At 41.0% G+C, this 22735-nt stretch overlaps 1 protein-coding gene across 2 annotated transcripts in view; it reads left to right on the top strand.

Annotated features, from left to right (window-relative positions):
- Positions 1 to 22735, top strand: part of FBXO11 (F-box protein 11) — a 67800-nt gene that overhangs the window by 32801 nt on the left and 12264 nt on the right. Inside the window, exons 2-11 of one of the 2 annotated variants that reach the window (XM_028725020.2) lie at positions 5647 to 5774; positions 5986 to 6067; positions 11245 to 11389; positions 13324 to 13453; positions 14676 to 14759; positions 14847 to 14979; positions 19124 to 19230; positions 19323 to 19434; positions 20340 to 20446; positions 20546 to 20683. In XM_028725020.2, coding sequence (XP_028580853.1) covers positions 5667 to 5774; positions 5986 to 6067; positions 11245 to 11389; positions 13324 to 13453; positions 14676 to 14759; positions 14847 to 14979; positions 19124 to 19230; positions 19323 to 19434; positions 20340 to 20446; positions 20546 to 20683 — 1146 coding nt within the window. In that variant the 5' untranslated portion in view covers positions 5647 to 5666. The remainder of the gene's footprint in view (positions 1 to 5646; positions 5775 to 5985; positions 6068 to 11244; positions 11390 to 13323; positions 13454 to 14675; positions 14760 to 14846; positions 14980 to 19123; positions 19231 to 19322; positions 19435 to 20339; positions 20447 to 20545; positions 20684 to 22735) is intronic. The other variant, XM_077926715.1, reaches the window with a different exon arrangement.

Below are 22735 nucleotides of genomic sequence, written 5' to 3' on the forward strand. Positions count from 1 at the left end.
AGTTCTAGCTGCCTTGTCCTCTTTCTGTCCTATTCTAAGAATGCCGCTGAGAAGCTTCCTTTTAGAAATCAGTTAAAATTAAAACTTAGACAGGAGGCCTAGGGGCCTACTGCATTGCTTGCTTCTTCCATTTTGATTCACTATATCACATGTTGCTATAGGTAACACTTAGTAAATTTTACAACATGGAAACCTTGTTTTCTCCTCTTCAAATATATGTTTCTCTTCTTTTGAAAGAGAACCTCATGTACCGAGTGCTTCCAAAACTTCTGTATTCCAGCAGGCATACTCTTAATTTATTGCAAGGTGTCTTCTAGTTGCTGTCCTTAAGGGAGATGGAGGGAGTGAAACAAGATTGGGCCAGAATATTATCCTAAACTTCAATTTGAAGATTAGAAACAATCCTCTGCAATTCTGAGTTGCTCTGCTGGGTCTGTCCCTTAAATCTCTTCTACCTGAGATACATTTATGATACCCATATCCTCTGGATGCATGGATGGAGGTTCCTTAAAACTACCACCAGGACTTCAGTAACTTTCACCACACCATCAGTCTGAGCCTAGACCAGGCCATGCTGCAGGTTCATTTTCTTGAGATGACTATGCAGCTGCAAAATGGATATGTAAGCACCACCTGCAGATAGCTTGCATGTTTCCAGCTCTCATAGAGAACACACCACAAAATCCATTGTCGTATAACAGGAATAGGGAACCTGCAGTCCTTCAGAGGTTATTGGGCTCCCAACTCCCATCAGTTCTAGCCTGGATGGCCAGTGGGCAGGAATGATGGGAATGTAGTCAAACAATATCTGGAAGGCAACAGGTTCCTCATCCCCAGTCTTTGATCAAGTCATACAACCACATCTGTTCAAATGCTTCAGACATACTTACAACTTAAGGGTTTGTACAAGCCATTTCTTACACTAAAATATGTACCCAGTGTAAGTGTAGCAGCATGTTATCAAAGACAGACTGGTGCTCAGAAGCAATCTGTTATGGAACAGACCAGAGTTCCAGTGATAGAACATTACTTGATGTTGCCTATAGCTCCTAGCGAAAACCACTCATACGTATTCTTAATCATCTACAGCCCATCGTGTACAATGACAATTCCTTCTTATGGGCCTTGCTTACGTAGAAGACATCCCCTCCAATATAAAATAGCAGCAACACTGGGTCATGGCTTAAAGTCACAAACCCAGAACACAACCCGCAGCACACCCACATGTAACCCACATGTAACACAGGACATGTAAAAGATAGCTAGTCATCGCATGGTAACTGGACGAATATTAGTATGCATATTAGATAACATGCTAAGACCTCTGTGGTATTCAAATGAAAATAATAAAGACTGATATCCCCCCATCCCTCAATGCATGCTTATAAGGAGTGCTGATAACCAGGTAATGATAACTGTTCTAAACACAAAGTGTGCATGTGTGTGTGTGTGTGTGTGTGTGTGTGTGTGTGTATATATATTTAATTCTGTTTAAAAGAAAATGAATGATAGTGAACATACATTTTTTTAAAAAAAGATTTGAACCAACATACTTAAACACTCTTAAAACTGAATCCAATACACCGTTGAAGCACCGTTGAAGGCTCCTAACCTGGCAACTTTGTCCTATCTGCAGGGTTAAAAATCACAAATCTGTTAGGTCATGTGTGCCTATAATATGAAAATACTAATTTTTAAAAACACACATAATCATTAAGGCACCTGGTTAATCAAAAGGCTTATCAGCACAAAATTATTTGACTCTGGGCGAGGGATATGAAGGCAGAAGGATACGTTTGGCAGACAACTTGGGATTCCTCGTCACCTGGTAACTTCCAGTGTAGCAGAACATTTTCTGTAGGGAACTGTGGAGGTAGTATTAGCTGCTTCTCCTGCCTTTTGGTTTTCTTCTGCAACCCTTTCTCTGCAGCTAATAGGTGAAAGGAGCCAAATGAGAGATTTCAAAGGGAAAATAGCAATGAGAGATACATCCTTGCAAATGTATTCCAGCCTCTGCTTTTCATGTTACAGGCAACCCTGCAGGATTGGGAATCCTGTGTTCAGCTGGTCCCCTAGCTCTAGTCTAGACATAGTGCCTGTCTTCTCCCAAATCCTTTCCTCTCTGGTTTACAGCAGATTTTAAATGCGAACTCTGGCTAGCCTGTGTTTCATGTTATGCCTCTGCTGAATCTGGAAAAACTTAACAGAGAAGAATCCTCTCTTGCTCCACCCTTCCCATTCCACCAAAGTATTTTCTGGCTTTGTACAATGGCCAGTTCTGGATGATGTAATGGAAGTTTATTATAGCATACATAGATATGTGAATGCCCTATTTCTCCCCCAGGCTAACTTGTGAGAAAGAACTTTAAAAATAGCAGGGAAATTGGGCAATTATGAGGGAAAGTGACAGACCTCTTAATAAATATATTCTCTTTCAAATGATGTGAAATGCTTCATTTTAAAAATAAACAGTGTTTTAAAATAATATTCTTAATGCCAATTCACAAAGATTCAAAGGTAGTAATTTTAGTGATGATAGCATTGCTACTACATTTAGCTTGTTACTGCTAAAGAAGACCCGCTCTTAGGGCTTGATGGTAGAAAAGTATTTCCAAATGTTGCAGATTTCAGACCATCTTCATGGGTTATCTGGGATTATGCCAAGCATATTTATCCTCCAGTGCGGTGACAAGCCCACCAAATCCTTGCTTCTCATTTGCCCTGGATTCCTCTGTTGTCTTTGCTAAATACAATAAATTTGATGAATGCTTGAAAATACATACAATTAAGAAGCTTTTTATAGTTTACTTAAACCTTCTATTTTATGAACTCCATGATTTTGAGCTTCAAAGTTCAGAATTAGAAGCTTGGCTCTTTTCAGCACTGGTTCTTGTTAAGAGAAATAGATAAACATGAGTTCAGGATAGCAGAGATATTTTCCCACCTACACACATCCCAGTCCTGGAGTGGAGAGTGCTGGAAATGTTGATTGTGTGCTTGCCTGGACTGTGAGTCTTCTGTTACCTTCTGTACATTAGTGTAATGTTCAGGCCCCTTCTCAAAGGACTTAGTCATAATATACTAGAGTTCTTATATGTACTTATGAAATGCATTATATTTACATAATATATCTAATGCAAAATATGAATGCAGATAACACGTCTGGAAAATTAAATCACTACGTGGGCATTGAGATTGGCTGTTGTTCTGCCATGCATTTAGTGACACACATGCATTTGCTGCTAAGTAAATGTATGTGGGAGATTGAACAAGGGTGTAGAGCTTGATAATTGATAACCTAGATGATTTAATAGGCCATGAAGAACAGGTATAACTACTGAAAAGTAATATATTGTTCAGTCATTTAAGATGCATAAATGACTGTTAAAGCTTCATTAGGTATTAATTTTATTATGATTAGCTTGCTGCACAAATAGATTCATAGTTTTTATGATTTTAAGAAAAGAGTACACATATGAAACTTGTACTCGAAAGAATAGGTACTGAAATTCAATATAGAAAGATTGTTAGATAAAGCATTTCAGTTGGGAAGCTTGCTAATTTTAAGTCAAATGCTATGTTGTTTTTTTCAGAGATTTGTACCTATTCTAGAGCTATTGATCTTTAGTATAGCAACTAACTGTAGATACCTTTATCTCACCGTCAAGAAAAGTTAATTGTTTCCCGCATTTTCATTCTTTTCTTGGGAGAAGGTATGTCGTGCAAATAGCTAGAAGGCCTATTATCTTTAAATTAATCTTATTTAATTTTAAGGAAGAAGCAGTAAATTGTAGTATGTTCCCCACAAATGTCGAAAGACACCAGGGACTTGTAGCACATGTGGATGTGAGCAATAAAGATTTGTTCTCCTGCATGCTTGCCAGCTCAGTAGTGGAGGGGTCAGCAACTTTTTTGGGCCCGTAGGAACACTTGAAATTTTTTTGGGGGGGAGGTCTGTGGGCATTGTCCTCTGTTTGCTCCCCCCCCCCCGCCTCATCAATCTCTCTCCCACCCATCCAACAAAGAGCCCTCTCTCTCACACATGCATGCTTCACTTTTCTAGGAAGTCTAGGTAAAGTTCTGATCCAGTAGAATTAAAATGGATTATTTGAATTAGCATTACTTTACATGGGGTTCCCAAAAAACCCCATCAATTTAAAATTTACAGTGGCGGATGGCACAGTAAAAAACCACAACCCTAGATTTCAGTCCTTGCCAGTAATACAAAAATGTTGTCCTGGCACACACATCTTCATGGATTTTCATAATTTCTACACAGAATGACAACAAAACCACTGACAATTCACAGAACACATCATGGACACAAAGATTACCCATAATTTTATGGTGATAAAAACTAGAAAGGTCCATAAATATCCTTCCTTCATCCATGCTTTTGTTCCATAGCAACTGTGGAATGTACCAGATCATGATTTTATGGTCAGTTCAGTGGACTTAGGTGGGAACTGTGATTTGATGGGGTTTATAGGGTGGGGATTCTGTGAATAAATGATTCAGTTTCAAGACAATCCACTTGGAACTGGATCCAACTGTGTGTGCACCTCCCTTCTCTATCACAGTCCATTATCCCTCTCCATTTCACTGATCCTGTCCCACCCTAATTTCTCCCTCTTAGCCAATCTGTTTTCCTCCTTCCATATCACCCCCCCTTTTCCTTCTTAGTTGCTCTTTCTTTTTAGCTGCTGATCTGAATTCTGAAAATGACATAGATCTGGACGAAGTGCAGGAGAGTATCAGTGCTCCAGCTTACTCCTTCAGTATTACAGTGGTGCCTCGCAAGACGAAAAACTCGCTAGACGAAAGGGTTTTCCGTTTTTTGAGTCGTTCCGCAAGACGAATTTCCCTATGGGCTTGCTTCGCAAGACGAAACGTCTTGCGAGTTCTTGCGAGTTTGTTTCCTTTTTCTTAAAGCCGCTAAGCCGCTAATAGCCGCTAAGCCGTTAATAGCCGTGCTTCGCAAGACGGAAAAACCGCAAGACGAAGAGACTCGCGGAACGGATTAATTTCGTCTTGCGAGGCACCACTGTATGTTCTTTTCAAGGGGGGAACGGTAACTATCTTCACAGAGAATGGGAAAATGAGACGGTGGGAGCTTAGAGAATTCACTGACACCAGGGGCAGTCCTCATGGGTGCCATGGCAGCTGCAGGTGCCATGTTGGCAACACATACTGTGTACAATATATTAGAGTGGCTCTATCTTGTCGCTATTCTTGACTTTTGCTGCACTTGCTGCAAAATATTGCTGTCAGTATTTTAAAGACAGCATGGGGGGAAGGTTTGTGTTTTTATGTTGCACAATTACCTTGAGTTTGATGGAAAAGGCAAGTCTAGTATGTAGTACTTATAAATTCTGGAGATTGCTTTTTTTTACTAAATGATCTTCATTGTATTTATGAGAACCATTTCACAGTTAATGTGTAAAGCATACTTACATAAGAATTTGGGAAAATTAAAAATGATCCTGACAACAAAATAATATATAGCAATGTAATTATATAGCACATTTCACCAAGATGTATATAAAGTTTTCACTGTGCCTTTTTGGCTTGATGTGACTTGAATGAAATTGTGTGTGTGTCAGTTGCAATCTTGTAACAGTTTTTTCTTTTTTTGTTTCTTGATAGATGATGATGTACCTGCAGATATGGTTGCAGAAGAATCTGGTCCTGGTGCACAAAATAGTCCATACCAACTTCGCAGAAAAACTCTTTTACCTAAAAGAACAGCTTGCCCTACAAAGAGCAGTATGGAGGTATTTAAAAATTAATAATCATGCTTTCCCTTCTGAAGTAATTGCCTAGCACAACAGGCACAATACAGTTCATGGGGAGAAGGCCAGTGGTGGCCGTGGAGGATTCTTTATGTGGGGTTAGCACAAGCGGATAGGAGTAAGGATTGACCATGTGCAATATGCATTAGAAGAACTTTGTGTAATCTAATTTTACTTTTCTAAAACTTTTCAGGGTGCCTCTACTTCAGCTACAGAGAACTTTGGTCATCGAGCAAAACGTGCTAGAGTATCTGGAAAATCACAGGATTTGTCAGGTAATGTCTTTTTTTGTTTGTTTAAGTGAATTTTTATGGTCTCAAAAAGATTTTTCTCAGAAATGGTTTCCATGAAGAATACATCATGTTGTTGTGCTACTTGAGTAGGCAGTGGGTGTACGGATGTATGTACAGGCTTATTTCCATTTCACCTTGCAGAAGAGGAGAGGGGTTTTTAATTGACACCTGGGGCTAGATCAGGGGAGGCACCAGCTGTAGGCAGGAGAAACCTAACAATGACTTTGAACTAGATAGGAAAATGGTAGTCCCATTTCTACACACCATTAAAAGTGGTGTCTTTGTGTAGCTACTTTTCCTGCCTGCACACTTCTGGGTAGGTGGACAAGGTTCAAGGGGCTGGTGACTTGTAAAACCTTCCACAGCCTGTACTGTGTGACTCAGAGATTACCCCTTCCAATATGAGCTGTATTTCTCTCTGAGGCGCTCAAGGTGGACTATAAAAGCAATGAATGAATGAATGAATGAATGAATGAATGAATGAAATATACAAGATTTGTGTTATGACCATTATATTTTGTTCCTTAAAGACAATGATGATGGTGATGATGATGATGATGATAATAATTAATTATTTTATTATTTATACCCCACCCATCTGACTGAGCTTTCCGGCTCTTCTATCTTTGCTCAGACATTCAGTCATTATTTTACATGGTGTCCCTCTGCAAGTGTTGCTGGCATGTGTGATTTTACCTATGGTCCTTTGATCAGTTACTGTATTCAACTGCACCTTCACAAATAACTTTGTCCCTGTTTGGATGATCAGAAACCTTTTGGATTATGCTAAGAGGTTTGATGATATTTAATTGCTTTAGTTGTCTCTAACAGAGAGTGTAACAGCAAACCTTTATAAACTATAGGATATCAGGCTCAGTAGCCTTATTTGATCTGGCAGGGGTCCTGATTTGACCTGCAAGACAGTTTTTCCCCGAGCCATGTCCATCTGCCCACAGCTGGCCTTAGTTTTGGAAGTGAAACTACATAGCTTGACTCAGTATGTAACTCAGGGTTAGGAAAGAGGCCTGAGTTCAGGCGGCTGTCACACTAAAATAAATGTGAACTGTGCTGTTTGACACTGCAGGTTGTCAGGGAACTCCTTTGTGAGGAAAATCCTTACACATGGAAAACGAGTGTGTTGAGGTGAAATGTTTTAGTCCGGCCACTGCCTTGACATACTTACTTTTGACTTGTAGTGAGTGAGTTGATTTATGTAGCAGAGTGACCAAACATGATACTCCCTCTGCAATCTGAGGTGGTAATAATCTTTATTTATTTGAAAGCATTTATAAACAGCTTAATATTTAAAAATCTGTAAGCTGTGTACAATATATATGTTTTTTTTTAAAATAAAACACAACCTAAATCCAATAAAACAGCAGCATAAAGGCATATAAAAACAAATAAAACAGGGATTCGGGGGATTCTGGCATATAAAACAGGACCTGGCCTTGCTGGTCAGAGAAAGCCTGGGGAAAGGATAAGTCTTGCAGAACATCTAAAGCAACGTTTGAAACTCCCTTTGTTCTAGGCACGTTTTGTGACAGGAAATTTCGTTAGTGCTAGCAGTTTCTGAGTGCAGTACTGCGCCTAAGATTTAAGATTAAAACTGGCACTGAGGGTGTGGGAGGAGAAATTCCTTCCCACTAGAGTTCCAAGAGATCGCTGCAGCATCCGGCAAGCTATTAGGTGCTGCCTCTCAGCTGGCCTTGCAGAAAGGCAGCGTTTCCCTCAGATTGGCTGCCCTTAGGCTAGGAATACAGCTATCTTTTCCCTCCATCCCGTTCCCACCATCATCTCATCCACTGAAAACGGACAGAGAGCAAAGTTCACACTGCCTTGCCTGGCTCTTTCCTCAAGTGAGTTGTGAAACACTCCCTCCCATCTCTGTCAGTCCTCCTTGAAACTGCTGGAGGAATGGGCTTGTCTGCTCCTGGAGCAAATTCTGAAAATGTCAGGGACACTGCAATGGAGAGGAGAGGAGAGGAGAAGAAAAAGAGGAGAAATCCGGTGACTGCTTGCAGAGAGAGAGAGCATGCAGTGTGATAGCCTGTTTGTTTTTGCGTTTCTCTCTCATCTTCAGTGCAGAAGGGGAGGCTCCAATAAGGGGCTGGGTAAGGAGAGTTTAAACCTTTGGTGGAATTTCACAAATGTGGGATATGGAAGGAGAGCTTCCCACCCAGAGTCTATTTGAAAACCGCTGCACATCTTGGTGGACCACTTAATGATTTTTCTGTCTGTTTAGCAACTGTAATGCACTGTGCTTTACAATGTTAAGAAATTCAAACTATAATGCAATATATAAGCACAAAAGAAGCTATTTGGGCTTCATTTAGGAAAAAATGGTTGCTTTCAACCCTGATCTGGATCTGCCTGTTACTTGGAATTAAATCCCAACCGAGTTCAATGGGGTTTCTGCATGGATTGGGGACCTGAAAACTTTCTTTGTATTCTTTTAAGCTCTACATGTTTTATTTAGGTTTTAGTTGTCTTGTTTAATGTATGATGTGCTTTTAATTTGAAATATACTAGCCAGTTAGTTACGATGGTTTAAGTAGTGCTTGTTAAAGTGTTAACTACCTCAGACTCTCACAGTGATGCTTAAAAGCGAAACAAATTTTGGATTGGGGTCACTGAAGGCTTCAGTGGCCTTCAATGATCCCACTCCAAAATTTGTTTGTGAACTGGACACTCAAGGTGTCTCTGCCATCAGTTGTCTAGGCCTGTAATACATGTTAATTGTGGTGCCAAAAAGATATATTTATATGAAGGGAAGGTGTATGGGGAGAATCCAGGGCTTGTCTGCAGAGTGGAAGGAAAGGAGGATCTTTTTCTGTTTCCCCACTTCCAGCCACTCTCTGAAGACTGGAGAAGAGACTCTCTTAAGAATATTAGGGGGGTGGGTCTAAGGTGCCATTTAGCTTCTAGCTTTCATATCTCAGTTTCTAACACTGATCTGATGGTTGCTGCTGCAAGTATAGCAGAGGGACACAGTGATATTCTTTTCCTACACGTGTGAATTAGTTAGTGTTCAGCTAAAATAAATGGCATTTGAAAAATTAAGTGGAATTCTACAGTGGAGGTAAATTATTAAAAGTTATATCTCAATCACACTCCTGTAATGAGTACTTCTATGAATAACCAAATTCTTGCCATATTTGTGATTTTCTTTCCCACCCTCAGAAGTACATAATATTGTGTATTCCTGACAGCCATGCCAAGAACTCCCTGAAAGCATATTGCTAACTAGGATGGTGATGATTAGAATTTGCAATCCTCCTGCAAAGCATATTCTTTTCATTAAATAATAGGAACAATAGGTCCTACTTGTATCTATATAAGTTCTTTTAAACTCCGTTTCCTTGAGTTTACGTGTAAATATATGTAGTTAGAAAAAAGTGACGTTCTTCATAAGGAATAGTTCTTTAGTCTATCCTTCAAGCTGTAGAACCTGTCTACCTTCAGTTGCTATGGAGACAGGAAACATCCCACTGTGAAGGCTAACATGTATTCTTTTTTTAAAAAAGAGGGAGAGATCACAGTTGAGAGACTTCATCCTAGACTTCAGGGAGTAACTAGAGCAGGCTTCCTCAAACTTGGCCATCCAGATGTTTTGAGACTACAATTCCCATAATCCCTGACCACTAGCTAGGGATCATGGGAGTTGTAGGCCAAAAACATCTGGAGGGCCACGTTTGAGGAAACCTGAGCTAGATTGTAAGGCCAAAATACACACTACTGCCCTTTCACTTCCATTCTGCATCTTTGTAGTTTCTGAATCTTTTGCACATACATATTTAAAATTGAATAGGCAAAATGGTCAGATTTGACCCATGCTAAGTTTTTTACATTCATCTTGGCTCACTAAATATCAGCCTAGACATCACAGCATATCCTCATTGCTTTCTAGCCCAGTCTCTTGACCTGTTTGCAGATGTTGAGAGGGAGTGAACTGAGGGGTAGAAAAGCTAACGTGAATTCTAATTTGCATCTGTAATTGGACTCAGTACAGCGTACATAAAGTTAAATCAGTTTTGTTTTTTTACTGGGGAAATGTTAATCCAAAGTCAGGAAATGAAGCCATCCTTAAAATAAAGTGTGAACGTCACCCCCAAAGGTACACTCTCCCATTGCTTCCCAAGATGGACAGATGCCAAACAGGGGCATCCAATGAAGCTGAGTATTGGAGGGTTTAGGACAAACAAAAAACTTTTCCGCACAGCCCATAGTTAAACTGTGGAATTCACTTAACACAGGAAACATTGATGGCAGCTAACTAGGATGGCTTTAAAAGAGGATTCAACATTTGTGGAGGAAAGGGCTATCAGTGGCTCCTAGCCACTGATACCATTTGCTGGAAACTGCAGGAGGGGAGAGTCCTACTAGGCAGGTTTCCCATAGCCATAGCCATATGATTGACCACTGTGAGAACAGGATGCTGGACCACTGACCTGATCCAGCAGACTCTTCTTAAATTTTCACGTTCATCCTGCTTCTTATTTTTGCCTCTTGCGGCAGCAGTGTTCCACTGACATAGGTACAGGCAATGACCAGTTTGCATGGGAGTTATGTTTCTGATCCCCACATGCGTTGGCTGAGTGCACACAAGCCCGCTCCACCCCGTTCTGCCCTGTTCTGCCCCCTTTGCCAGCCACTTACAGGTCGTTGTGATACGTGATGTAGCGGTCATGTGTCAGACGCTTATCATTCATTGCCTGTATATGTTAGTATAGCATTCTGCAGTATATCTCCATACAAGTGTTAATCTTACTATAGCAGTGATATGTTCTGGCACATCTTTATCCAGTTGCAGTAATGAGAGGATAGAAATGTGCTGTTAGACTTTTATTGCTGATTAAAGCTTGCAAATCTAACTTTCTTTAGAAAATGAAATGTGTATACAGTGGTGCCTCGCAAGACAAATGCCTCGCAAGAGGGAAAAACTTGCAGAACAAATTAATTTCATCTTGCGAGGCACCACTGTATTTAAATGGAAAACTTGAATAACATTGATTTTTGTCAAACCTCTGCCTAAGTAAATCTGTTTCAGGTAATTCACTTGATTTTTGAGAGACAGAAAGTCCATGATCTATTTTGGTGGAAATCCCCCAGACAGGTTGTGAACATCAGTCATGTTATTCATGTTTTATATTTAATAGCAGCACCTGCAGAACAATATCTTCAAGAGAAGTTGCCCGATGAAGTGGTTCTGAAAATCTTCTCATACTTGCTGGAGCAAGATCTTTGTAGAGCAGCTTGTGTATGTAAGCGCTTCAGTGAGCTGGCTAATGATCCAATTTTGTGGTAAGTGAAAAGGTATTTTTGATTATCCTGAAGTATGTTATATATGCCATACACAATAGAAAAATTGAATTCATGAATATGTTTTCTAATTATTTTGAATGAAAGCAGGTACTTGAATTACATTTCTATTGCGCTCACCTGAAGTTGCACTATTATTTTTCTGTAGCTCGTGCCTCCTGTTTGCATTCTGGTTATATAGGGTTCTTCTTGCAATCTGCCATCTTACAAAAAAAATTGTTTATTTAGAATACTTTACATCCTACATTAAAGTCTGAAGAGGCTCTCAAAGCATCTTACAAAAGATGTAATAAAAGTTACAGTTCAAGCCTGGCATCAGGAACAGAAATAGTGTGGTGTCCCTCTGGTGCCAGGATTATAAAGGTGATATTCCCTGCCCCCTGCCCTTGATCAGCCTTGGTCTTGCCCTTCACCCGTTGAAGAATAGCAGGTGAAATTCACTTGGCCCATAATGGAGGCAAGTCTTCTCTTGCTTGCAGGTGGCACAATTGATTTGTGCCTGCATAATTGTTGAAATATACTTAAAAATATGCAGTTGTTGTTTGCCATATGTTCCCATTCACAAAGTGGATTTTTGCTTGTTTGTTTTGCTTGGCTCAGGTTTTTCAGTACCCCCAATTATGCTCCAAGCCTTGTAAATAATACCAGCCATATAAAATGCTTTACGTTTCTTACCGCTACCATGCAACTCCTTGCCAACTTCTTCCCTCTAAAAGCTCTAGAATCAGGCATGCTTGTTCAAGTAAATTTAAAATACATCAATCTCTTTAGCATTTGGACTTTACTGATGGAGACGTGTTGATGAATAGAAAAGTCTAAAAATGGGACACCTCCCACCCAACAGTCAAAGCCTGCTTATCTCATCAAAGAAACACTTGTCTTAGGATTTACACCCTCCAATTTATGAATGGTTCAAGGTAACTAAGAATTGAATAAAGCAGCATAATAAAAACAGCAACAGGCAGGATAAAGATAAAATTGACAAACCAGGGGCCATTAAAACAAAACACAAAAATGGTGAGCAGATTAAAACGTAGATCAGAGGCCTCTAAAAGCCTGGGGTAATAAGACAGATTTCACCTTGTACCTAAAATGGTAAGAAAGGCACCAGTCTTACAAGCTTAAGGAATTCCAGCACATAGCAAGCCAGGCCACATGTGGGATAGAATGCCAAGGTGTGCGGTTGGGGCTGCTGTTCAGACCTTGATTGTGGGAGTCGGGTAGTTTCCAAATAGCAGCTAAGGAGCATGCCTAGGCATTTATTCTTGCAGAACGCACTCCTTCATAGACCATTATATGTGTGCTTAATATATGGTAGCGATGGGGAACTTATGGCACTCCAGATGTTGCTGGACTACAGCTCCCATCTTCCTTAGCCATGGACCATGTTGGCTGAAGCTGATGGGAGTTGGAGTCAAACTATATCTGGAGGGCCACTGATGCCCCATCCCTAGTACATGGCTTGGTCAAGTATCTCTGGATACATTTAAGAATGCCAGATGGAGCACATCGTTCGTTTTTATATAAGGATGTTGTTATTCCTGTTAAAAAGTCGCAAAGAGTGAGAAATGGTGCTAAATTTGACGTTGTTCAGCAAAATCCTTCTAGCTGTTAAGTGCATGTTTAAAACTTTGCTCACACCTAGACACTTACCCAAATAACAGTGCACATCTGGAAACATTGTTACTCTTAATTACTATGTTTTTATCTTAAGTGATAATTCCCAAACTTGTTTAAAATAGGCAACTCTCTTTGCTTGTCTGCTGTGTTCAATGGGAAATAGACAGCTTGAACATTGCTGGAAGTGCCACTTTCAAGTTTCCAATTTTTTTAACGTAATTTTTGATCCATCCGGTTTATACCTTTGTTCTGTTAAAGTCAATTCACACTTCTGTATTCTGGGTGTATTTGTTTAGGAAACGACTCTACATGGAAGTATTTGAATATACACGTCCAATGATGCACCCTGAACCTGGTAAATTTTATCAGATAAATCCAGAAGAGTACGAACACCCAAATCCCTGGAAGGAAAGCTTTCAGCAACTGGTATGAATGCCTTTTTAAAAGCTTCCTCATTGTATTTCATGTTGTTTTAGAATGTTTCAAATGCTGAAGGGGGTGGGGGGGAGATATGTGGTAATTCCCCCTTTTCCTCCTTATGGCCTGGTGAGCATTTGGACTTCTCCTTTTTTTCGGAATCTTTTCCCACTTCAGTTAGAGTGTCTTCACTGAGATCTCAGTTCAGTCTCAGCTTAAAAATCAGCACCTCAAATGATTTACATTTAAGGTTCCCCAGCTCTCGGTGCCAACTATACTTCCTCATTCTAATCTGACCTTAATTCTCCCATACAAATTCATCTTCCCTTGTTCTTCCACTTTTTTTTTCTTCTGCCATAAGACTCCTCATGCTTCAGCAGTGCAACTGTCTTTAGCAAGATTTCTCTTCATGAACGAGGCATTGGCCTGATTCTCATGTCATAGTAAACATAGTTTAAAAACAAACTATGGTTTTATGTAAATGAATTGCATGCTGGTCAAAAGTTTCTGGGGCACTCGTGGTGCAACTGTACTGTGGATGAAACAAGCAAAAGGTTGACTTGTTGTGAAGTCTGACTTAGTACCATGAGTGATTCAGACTTAGTGTAGAACACTGTCACCACTGTCCAGAGTCATTGTGGGAAGGTGAGACAGAATACAGACTGTAACTAAGTTTGTCTATAATTACAATCAAGACCAGAAAGCATAATTTCAGGGACAGAAGTCATTTAAATCACTGAATGAGGAGATGAGTGTTGAATCAAGTACAACAAAGTATCTGAAGGAAAATGAGGATGTGCCAAGATTGCTGCAATCTTGTAATCTACAAAACATGGTGGATCTACATTTTTGCTGTGTTGTGTATGCCCCATCCTGCTTTTTAGCAATGTAGTTCTTGGACGTTTGTCATCTTCTGGAATGAGGTGTAGAAACTGAGGAAAATAACTTAGCTCAGGGTTACAGTTTTGATTGGAAGGCAAAGTCCTCAATAAGATTCAGTTTCCCTTCTGTTGGCAAAAGTACAGCTTTTTCAGTTGTACCTGAAGCAAGCGACAGATCTTGGACTCCAGATCCACCTACTGAGCATGGTTAATATCAGTGCTCTGAACTCTTTTGAGGAGCTTTGCAATGCTACACTTGTGTGTGCTGTCTGTCTCTCTTTTAAAATGTAACCCATAGGTCGTGCTTCATTGTAGGCTTACCTCAAAATGCTTTCCCCCTCCATTTTCAGTATAAAGGAGCTCATGTAAAGCCAGGATTTGCTGAACATTTCTACAGTAACCCAGCAAGATATAAAGGAAGAGAAAACATGTTGGTAAGTTTTTCTGAATCACTTCAAGTGAATATTGACATGCCTTTCCTGTGGCTATTTGTCTTACAACTACTTCTTGTTTTCTTCTAGTATTATGACACAATTGAAGATGCATTAGGTGGGGTTCAAGAAGCTCACTTTGATGGACTTATCTTTGTTCATTCTGGCATATACACGGACGAGTGGATATACATTGAATCTCCAATCACCATGATTGGTGCAGGTATTTAATTTGAAAGGCATCCCAGTATCAGTAGATAAAGTTCTGTTCTCTCTTGAATGTTTCTGGATAGCAGGGGGAAAAAAGGAAGCATGGATGATGTGACTCCATTGTACTCCATTGTTTCACAGAGCACTTTTTATTGGATTTTTTGGAGGGAGGGGAAGAGCATCTTCAAATTACCTACTGCCCGAATAAAAAGATATAATCTCCCAAGATCTGTATTAGATCTCCCTGGTCCTGAATGGGATAACTGTGGCCCTGAAGGACCAGGTGCGCAGCCCAGGAGTCATTTTGGATTCAAAGCTGTCCATGGAGGCACAGGTAAATTCTATGCCCAGGGCATCTGTATCAGCTCCATCTGGTACGCAGGCTGAGACCCTATCTGCCTGCAGACTGTCTCGCCAGAGTGATGCATGCTCTAGTTATCTCCCGCTTGGACTACTGCAATGTGCTCTATGTGGGGCTACCTTTGAAGGTGACCTGGAAACTACAACTAATCCAGAATGCGGCACCTAGACTTGTGGACTGGGAGCGGCCACCGAGACCACATAACACCGGTCTTGAAAGACCTACATTGGCTCCCAGTACGTTTCCGAGCACAATTCAAAGTGTTGGTGCTGACCTTTAAAGCCCTAAACGGCCTTGGCCCAGTATACCTGAAGGAGCGTCTCCACCCCCATCATTCTGCCAGGACACTTGAGGTCCAGTGCCGAGGGCCTTCTGGTGGTTCCCTCGCTGTGAGAAGGCAAGTTACAGGGAACCAGGCAGAGGGCCTTCTCGGTAGTGGCATCCGCCCTGTGGAATGCCCTCCCACCAGATGTCGAAGAGAAAAACAACTACCAGACTTTTAGAAGACATCTGAAGGCAGCCCTGTTTAGGGAGGCTTTTAATGTTTAATAGACTATGGTATTTTAATATTTTCTTGGAAGCCCCCCAGAGTGGCTGGGGAAACCCAGCCAGATGGGCAGGGTTTAAATAATAAATTATTATTATTATTATTATTATTATTATTATTATTATTATTATTATACAGCCTATCACTTTGCGTATCAACTTATGGGACTTCCTTTATGTCATGCTGTAGTTCTTCTTCATCATCATCATTTTATTTGTATGCTGCCTTTCCATAGTTAGAACAATGCTCAAGGCGGCTTACAAGATGACAAGATTTACGTAATCACCAACATAACAAAAGTCATAAACAATAAATAAAACACATCAAAAGGTACACAACCAAATTGGGGGGGGGGGATTCAATTTAAAAGGACATAAAAAATAAAACATTTTAAAAAGGAGCCCTCTCTATCAAGCAGCAGCAGCAACAGTCCTTTATGGAGCCAGTCAGGGCCCTTCTGGCTCCCAGCAGGTTAGCCCCAACTTGTTTAGCCCCAAAGATCATGGCGGAAACTCGCTCTCAGCCCTGAATCGTGCAGCTGACTTGTTTCTGCTTAGGTAAAGGTCACAAACTACAGAACAATCGCCCAAACAGAATGAATGCCAATCTACAGCTAATGAATGTGTTTGTTCTTCTGTCTGTGGTGATGATACATAAGGTGTGTGTCTAATGCTGTAGAAAGATATATAATTACTAGAGCGATTACTTGCAGACAAACAATGTTAATCAAAAGAAAATACTCTTTCAGTTAGATGACAGCAGGCGTACAGGAACCAACTACTGTGGCAGCAAGGCTGGGATTTTCCACAAATCTGGAGCCCAACCATGCTGCCCAGAAATAAGGGGTAGGTGGAGAATGGCAGGTATCTTTGCTCACTTCTCTCTCAGCTTGTCAGTTAAAGAGCTCCTTCCTTGAGAGAGAACTATGGTATTTGATTTCTTTTTTCCTATTAGTTGGTGTCTGTGTGGTGTGTTTGCCTATTCCCTTTTAACCAGCTATTTAAAGTAGTTTGCTTGTTCTGCTTTATTTATTTGCAGCATTTTTCTAGAAAGTGTGCACAATATTTTTAAACCATAAAACATAGCTGTCAACGTTCCCCTTTTTTAAAGGGAAATTCCCTTATTCCGAATAGGATTCCTTGCAAGAAAAGGGAAAAGTTGACAGCTATGCATAAAATAAAAATAATCGTAACATGAATAGAAAATCGATCGCTGATTAAAACAATGTCAGAATAAAGCTAGTAGGGCTCAAGGTCTAAAATCATTCAAACGGTGCCTAGCGAAATAAAAATGTCTTCACCGCACACCAAAAAGACTACACTGTTAGGTGTCGGGTGAGCTTCCACTGAAAAGTTCTCTTTGCTAGCCATGTGCCTTGTCTTGATCAGCAGGGACACTTCAACAAGGGCCTCTGAAGATGTTCTTTCTTAGGGTCTATGCAGGGTATTTGTGAGCAGAGGTAACCCCATAACTTTGTATTTGGCCCAGAAATGAACTGGAAGCCAGTGCAAACGATGAAGTAGTTGTGTAAGATGAGCATATTGACCAGCTTTGCTGCTCTGTGTCTGATAATCTGAACTTTCTGGACCATGTTCAGAAGCAGTGCAGTCATAGTAAGCCAGGCAAGTTGTTACGAGATGCAGTTGGTAGGTCAGCCTAAGATGTTGCGAGGTGCTTTGAGACCACATACCCTTTCAGCAACAATACTGGCTGCAAGAGCACAATTGGTCTACGAATCTGATCCCTTGGGGGAATTTCAGCCCCCTCCAAAACAAATTGGATACCATTCATCTGGGGCAATCAACAGTATTTACATCTTGTTTGGATTGACTATTACCACTTTGCTTACAAGTATTAAGAGGAGAAATTCTAAAGCTGCGTGAAATAAATATTTTCTATACTGAATCTAGCTTGTAGGTCCTTTCATTCTGACTGATACTTAAGTTGCAAACTTGCACTTCCGCCATCAAAATGAGAATGTTGGATTGTGGCTTTCTGCTCCCCCTGCTGGCTTCTTAAGAATAGCACACGTGTTCTTGAAAAAACACCTGACTTCTTCAACCAACTCAATACAGTCGTACCTTGGTTCTAGAACAGAATGCATTCCGGAAGTCCATTTGACTGCAGCCAATCGGAAGCCACGCCAAACATTCGGCATCCGAAAATCATTTGAAATCAGGAACACTCACTTCTGGTTTTTGATCATTTGGGAGACAAAATGTACGAGTTCCGAGGCGTTCAGCAACCTCGGTACGACTGTATATTGGTTTATACTAATTTGGATACTAGTAAATGTTGGTGTTCATTTGTTGTAAACTGCCTTTAAAAAAAGTAGTGAAGAAGTGTGTAAAAAGGTTTTGGAGAAATAAAGAGCCATTAAATGTCTTGCAATTTATTCAATAAAGCTAATGTTTTAGCTTCATAGTTAAAAATAGAAACAGGGATCTGTTGTCTGTGAGGGATGCTTTAGTAGTATTCTGCATTGAGCAGGGATTGGACTAGATGACCACCAAGGTCCCTTCTCTGCACATCCCTGATGGTCTAGTGCAGGGGTCGGCATGGTTTACCTCGCCTGGACCGGTTCACTCCAGCGGAGATCCCTCTGAGGGCTGGATTGTAAGCGCGCGTTCCCACGATTTCTGGCATCTGCGCATGCGCAGATGCAATTTCCGGCACTGCGGAAGCAAGTCCCTGCGCCGTGCTATTCCAGTTTACTGCAGCACGCGGGGACTCGCCAAGTGGGTGGCTCGATTTGTGGGCCAGTTAAACCACCCCCGTGGGCTGCTTGTGGCCCATGGGCCTTAAGCAGCCGGCCCCTGGTTTAGCGGTCAGGATTTGGTGCTCTCACCAAGGTCCCTTCCCACTCCATAATTCTATGAGTCTAATTTAAAGTATAACATTAAAGCAGATTCTTCAGCAAATACATAATGATTATTCTAGAAATCACAGTTGACACTTTATTAATTCTATTAGCTTTTAACTGAAGAAATGTTTCCATCTAAAACCTGGGAGTTGGTCTGTTGAGAATTGGACTTCGATAAAACTTAACAGAAAGATCCTTCTATTTCTTGTAAAATGAACCTACTGAATGAATCTGAGACTGACTGTCTGTACTTAAAGAGCCAGAGCTGTTATCCTGAGTCACAATGGAAGTATAAAGCTTATTGCTGGAAGAACGTAATTGTAGGTTGTATTGGAAATATGCTGTGCATTTTCAACCTTCAGCTTTATTATTGTTTCCCCCGCCAGCACCTGGGAAAGTGGCAGATAAGGTCATTATAGAAAACACAAGAGATTCAACCTTTGTCTTCATGGAGGGATCTGAGGATGCTTACGTTGGTTATATGACAATCCGGGTAAGAAACATGGGAGCAAGCACTTAAGTTGAAATTACTTGAGTTGAAAGAAATGGATGGCTTGTAACGAGTGTTATTGTATTTACTTTCAGTTTAACCCTGATGATAAATCTGCACAACATCACAATGCCCACCACTGCTTAGAGATTACAGTCAACTGCAGCCCAATAATAGACCATTGTATTATTCGAAGTACTTGTACAGGTTAGTAATTTCTCTGTTAAAACTGTCATGAAGTAACAGGTGTACAAGATGCACAAGGGCTGGAGACCAAACAACTAGGCATCTGTCCCGGATGGTGATCAGCAATCCAGCCGTGGCTTCTCCTGCCCTTCACTGCTGGAATTGGGAGGCATCTCGACCACTCCCTTCTACCTGCCCTCCCAGAATCATTAACCCACCACCATTCACCCAATATGCAGCTAGGGGATTGGACCACAGAATAGTAAACTAAGACCCAGTACTACACATGTCCCACACCATCAGAAGTAGACATTAAATCTCCTAGCTACTCTCCTCCCCCTGCCTCTCCCCCTGTTCTTCCATTAAGGAAGAACTCCACAGTCCCTAGACCACACCTGCATCTGCACAGACACTCATACCTGCAGCTAGATGATACACAGGTCAAACAGCTGTTGTAATGCTCTCTCTCTCGCTCTCTCTCTCTCTCACACACACACACACACACACACACACACACACTCTCGCTAACTTGAAGAGCAAACCAGGCAAGGATCAGGATGGTGCAAACTCAGCCCCCTCCCAACTCCCTGTTTCTCTGTGGGTCTGCTCACATGGTGTATCTGTGAGCAAGCGAGGTAATGAATTAGCTGGCTTGGGGCAAGGGCACGCACTGGCCACACAACCCATCCTAAGCCCTCTGCTTTGGCTCAGGATTCATCTGAAACCATTTCATGCCCCTACTGTCTAGTTTATCCTGAAAGGTTAAGCCAAGATAATTGGCAAGAAGCTAGCTAGCCAAGTTCATTCAGTATTTCCAAGTTACTTCATTTTCTTTTATTATTTTTAGTGGATGATGCAAGTTGTAGGTCTCTTATGAAGGCAAATCTAATTCCAATTTTAAAATGTAAACGTTGTTTCCTCTTCAGTTGGTTCTGCAGTCTGTGTTAGTGGTCAAGGAGCTTGTCCCACTATCAAGCATTGCAACATCAGTGATTGTGAAAATGTTGGTCTCTACATTACAGATCACGCACAGGTGAACACCCTTTCCCATCCCCCCTCCCATTTTTTTCCACCTTGCAAAAATAAAATTGCCTGATCCATCTTCAATTTACACTATTTTCTGATATTTTAGGGAATATATGAGGACAATGAGATCTCCAATAATGCATTAGCTGGGATTTGGGTCAAAAACCACGGAAACCCTATTATTAGAAGGAATCATATTCACCATGGGCGCGATGTTGGTGTTTTCACATTTGACCACGGCATGGTAATGTATACTTTTCCTTTTGAGGGGAGCTTATGGGGTGGGTGGGGTGTGCATATTTCTGTGGGGAAAGTGAGTTTTTGTGAGTGTTAAAGCAAATTGTTTTTGTCCACCTGTTTCCAGTGTTGATGGTTTCTCTTTTGCATGGCCCTCAAGTAAATAATGTACATTGGAGAGTATTGAGACCCAGAGCAGAAGTAATGCCTGGTTAGAAGGCTGGGAATGTGCAGCAGGTTCCCTCACCCATGTGAATGACTGCCTCCATTGCCTTATTAGCATAATCTTTGGCGAAGTGCTACATCTTCACAAGTGCTGGCTACCGTTCCTTTTTAAACCAGGGTTTAGAATGGGTGTTTCAGCTGCTTCAAGTATGTCAGCCGCTTGGCACAATAGGTACCAAAAAATTAAAGTATTAAAGCAGAAGGACAATACCTCCTCAAAAGCAGGCCACTGAAATTCTGACATTCCCGCCCCACAGGCTAGGTTTTATAATTGGATTTGGAGGTTAGGTGTAGGATTGATATGGAAAAGTGTTTTCTATCCATCACTTGTCTCTTCATACATCTTCAACAATGATAATCACAAGATCATTTTTCTTTGGAGACCTCCCTCAATCTTTGGTTGGTGCATTACATTCAGCTCCTTTCCACAACATATTTCAAAAACTGGGAACAGAATTCCAATTACGCAGAGATTCTTGATGTTTTATTTTCAGCTTGCCCTTCACCCGCTGCTTTGTTCTGAAATTATTGTTTTCCAGTGTTTGCGTTAGTACTTGTTAGGGCTGATTTACATTTACAGGATATACTTGACATATTATTTTTTTTTTAGTTTTGTTAAAGTTTATTTTACTAGCCAAAGGCCATGACAAATCCATACAATCACAAACAGTATAAAATATAACACAGAGGCGATAACAGAGGAACCACCATGGCTACACTAACTGAGTTTCAATTTAGTCCTCTGAATTCCCCTTACAATTTACAGCTTTTTTTTTTTTTGCCACCAGAGCCAAAAAGACTTCTTATGTGTCACTACAGCATTGTCGTTACTCAGCAGCCACTTTCCTGTACAAACAGGTTTTAGAAAGCTCCGCCTCGGATCTGTGCACAATGGCAATTGCCCCATATGAAAGAAGATGTTTGCCATGAGGCATCAATGTGGCAAAATCACCAGGTGTTGACTTTGTAACATTGAACTTTAATGTGAGAATGTGGCCTTGGCATTGACAATTCTACAAGACTCTAGGTTGGTTCAGATTTAACACTCAGCCATAGTTTCGGATTATGAGGATGAGCCTTGGTGAGTCTTAACGCCCCCTCCTGCTTCAAACCAACCACAATAATTCAAAAGCTTTCACTTCCATTTTAGATTAACCTCCTATTGCTGTGTGGTCTAAGACCAGAGACACCTGGATAGCTCAGCTGGTTAGAGCGTGATTCTGATAACACCAAGGCTGCAGGTTTGGTCCTCATATGGGGCAGCTGCATATTCCTGCATTGCAGGGGGTTGGACTAGAGGATCTTCAGGTGATCCTCCTTCCAACTACAATTCTATGATTCTCTGGTTAATCTATGGCTAGTAGAAATAAGGCAATCTAAAGCCACAGCTCATTAAACTGGCTTGCTTTTATTACCGTATTTTTTGCTCTGTAAGACTCACTTTTTCCCTCCTAAAAAGTAAGGGGAAATGTGTGTGCGTCTTATGGAGTGAATGCAGGCTGCGCAGCTATCCCAGAAGCCAGAACAGCAAGAGGGATTGCTGCTTTCACTGCGCAGCGATCCCTCTTGCTGTACTGGCTTCTGAGATTCAGAATATTTTTTTTCTTGTTTTCCTCCTCCAAAAACTAGGTGCATCTTGTGGTCTGGTGCGTCTTAGAGCGAAAAATACGGTAACTATAGGGAAGATTAACCACAGTGTAGGGTTTGAAAAGCACACAACTTCAGTCTAAAACCTTCTTATCCCATAGTTGTTACAGACAGGGTAGCATGTGAGCCATATAACTCACACTGTTCGCAGCTGACATGGCCAACGGTCAGGCATGGTGGGTACTAC

The sequence above is a fragment of the Podarcis muralis genome, chromosome 3 (genome assembly GCF_964188315.1).
Source record: "Podarcis muralis chromosome 3, rPodMur119.hap1.1, whole genome shotgun sequence".
Lineage (NCBI taxonomy): Eukaryota > Metazoa > Chordata > Lepidosauria > Squamata > Lacertidae > Podarcis > Podarcis muralis.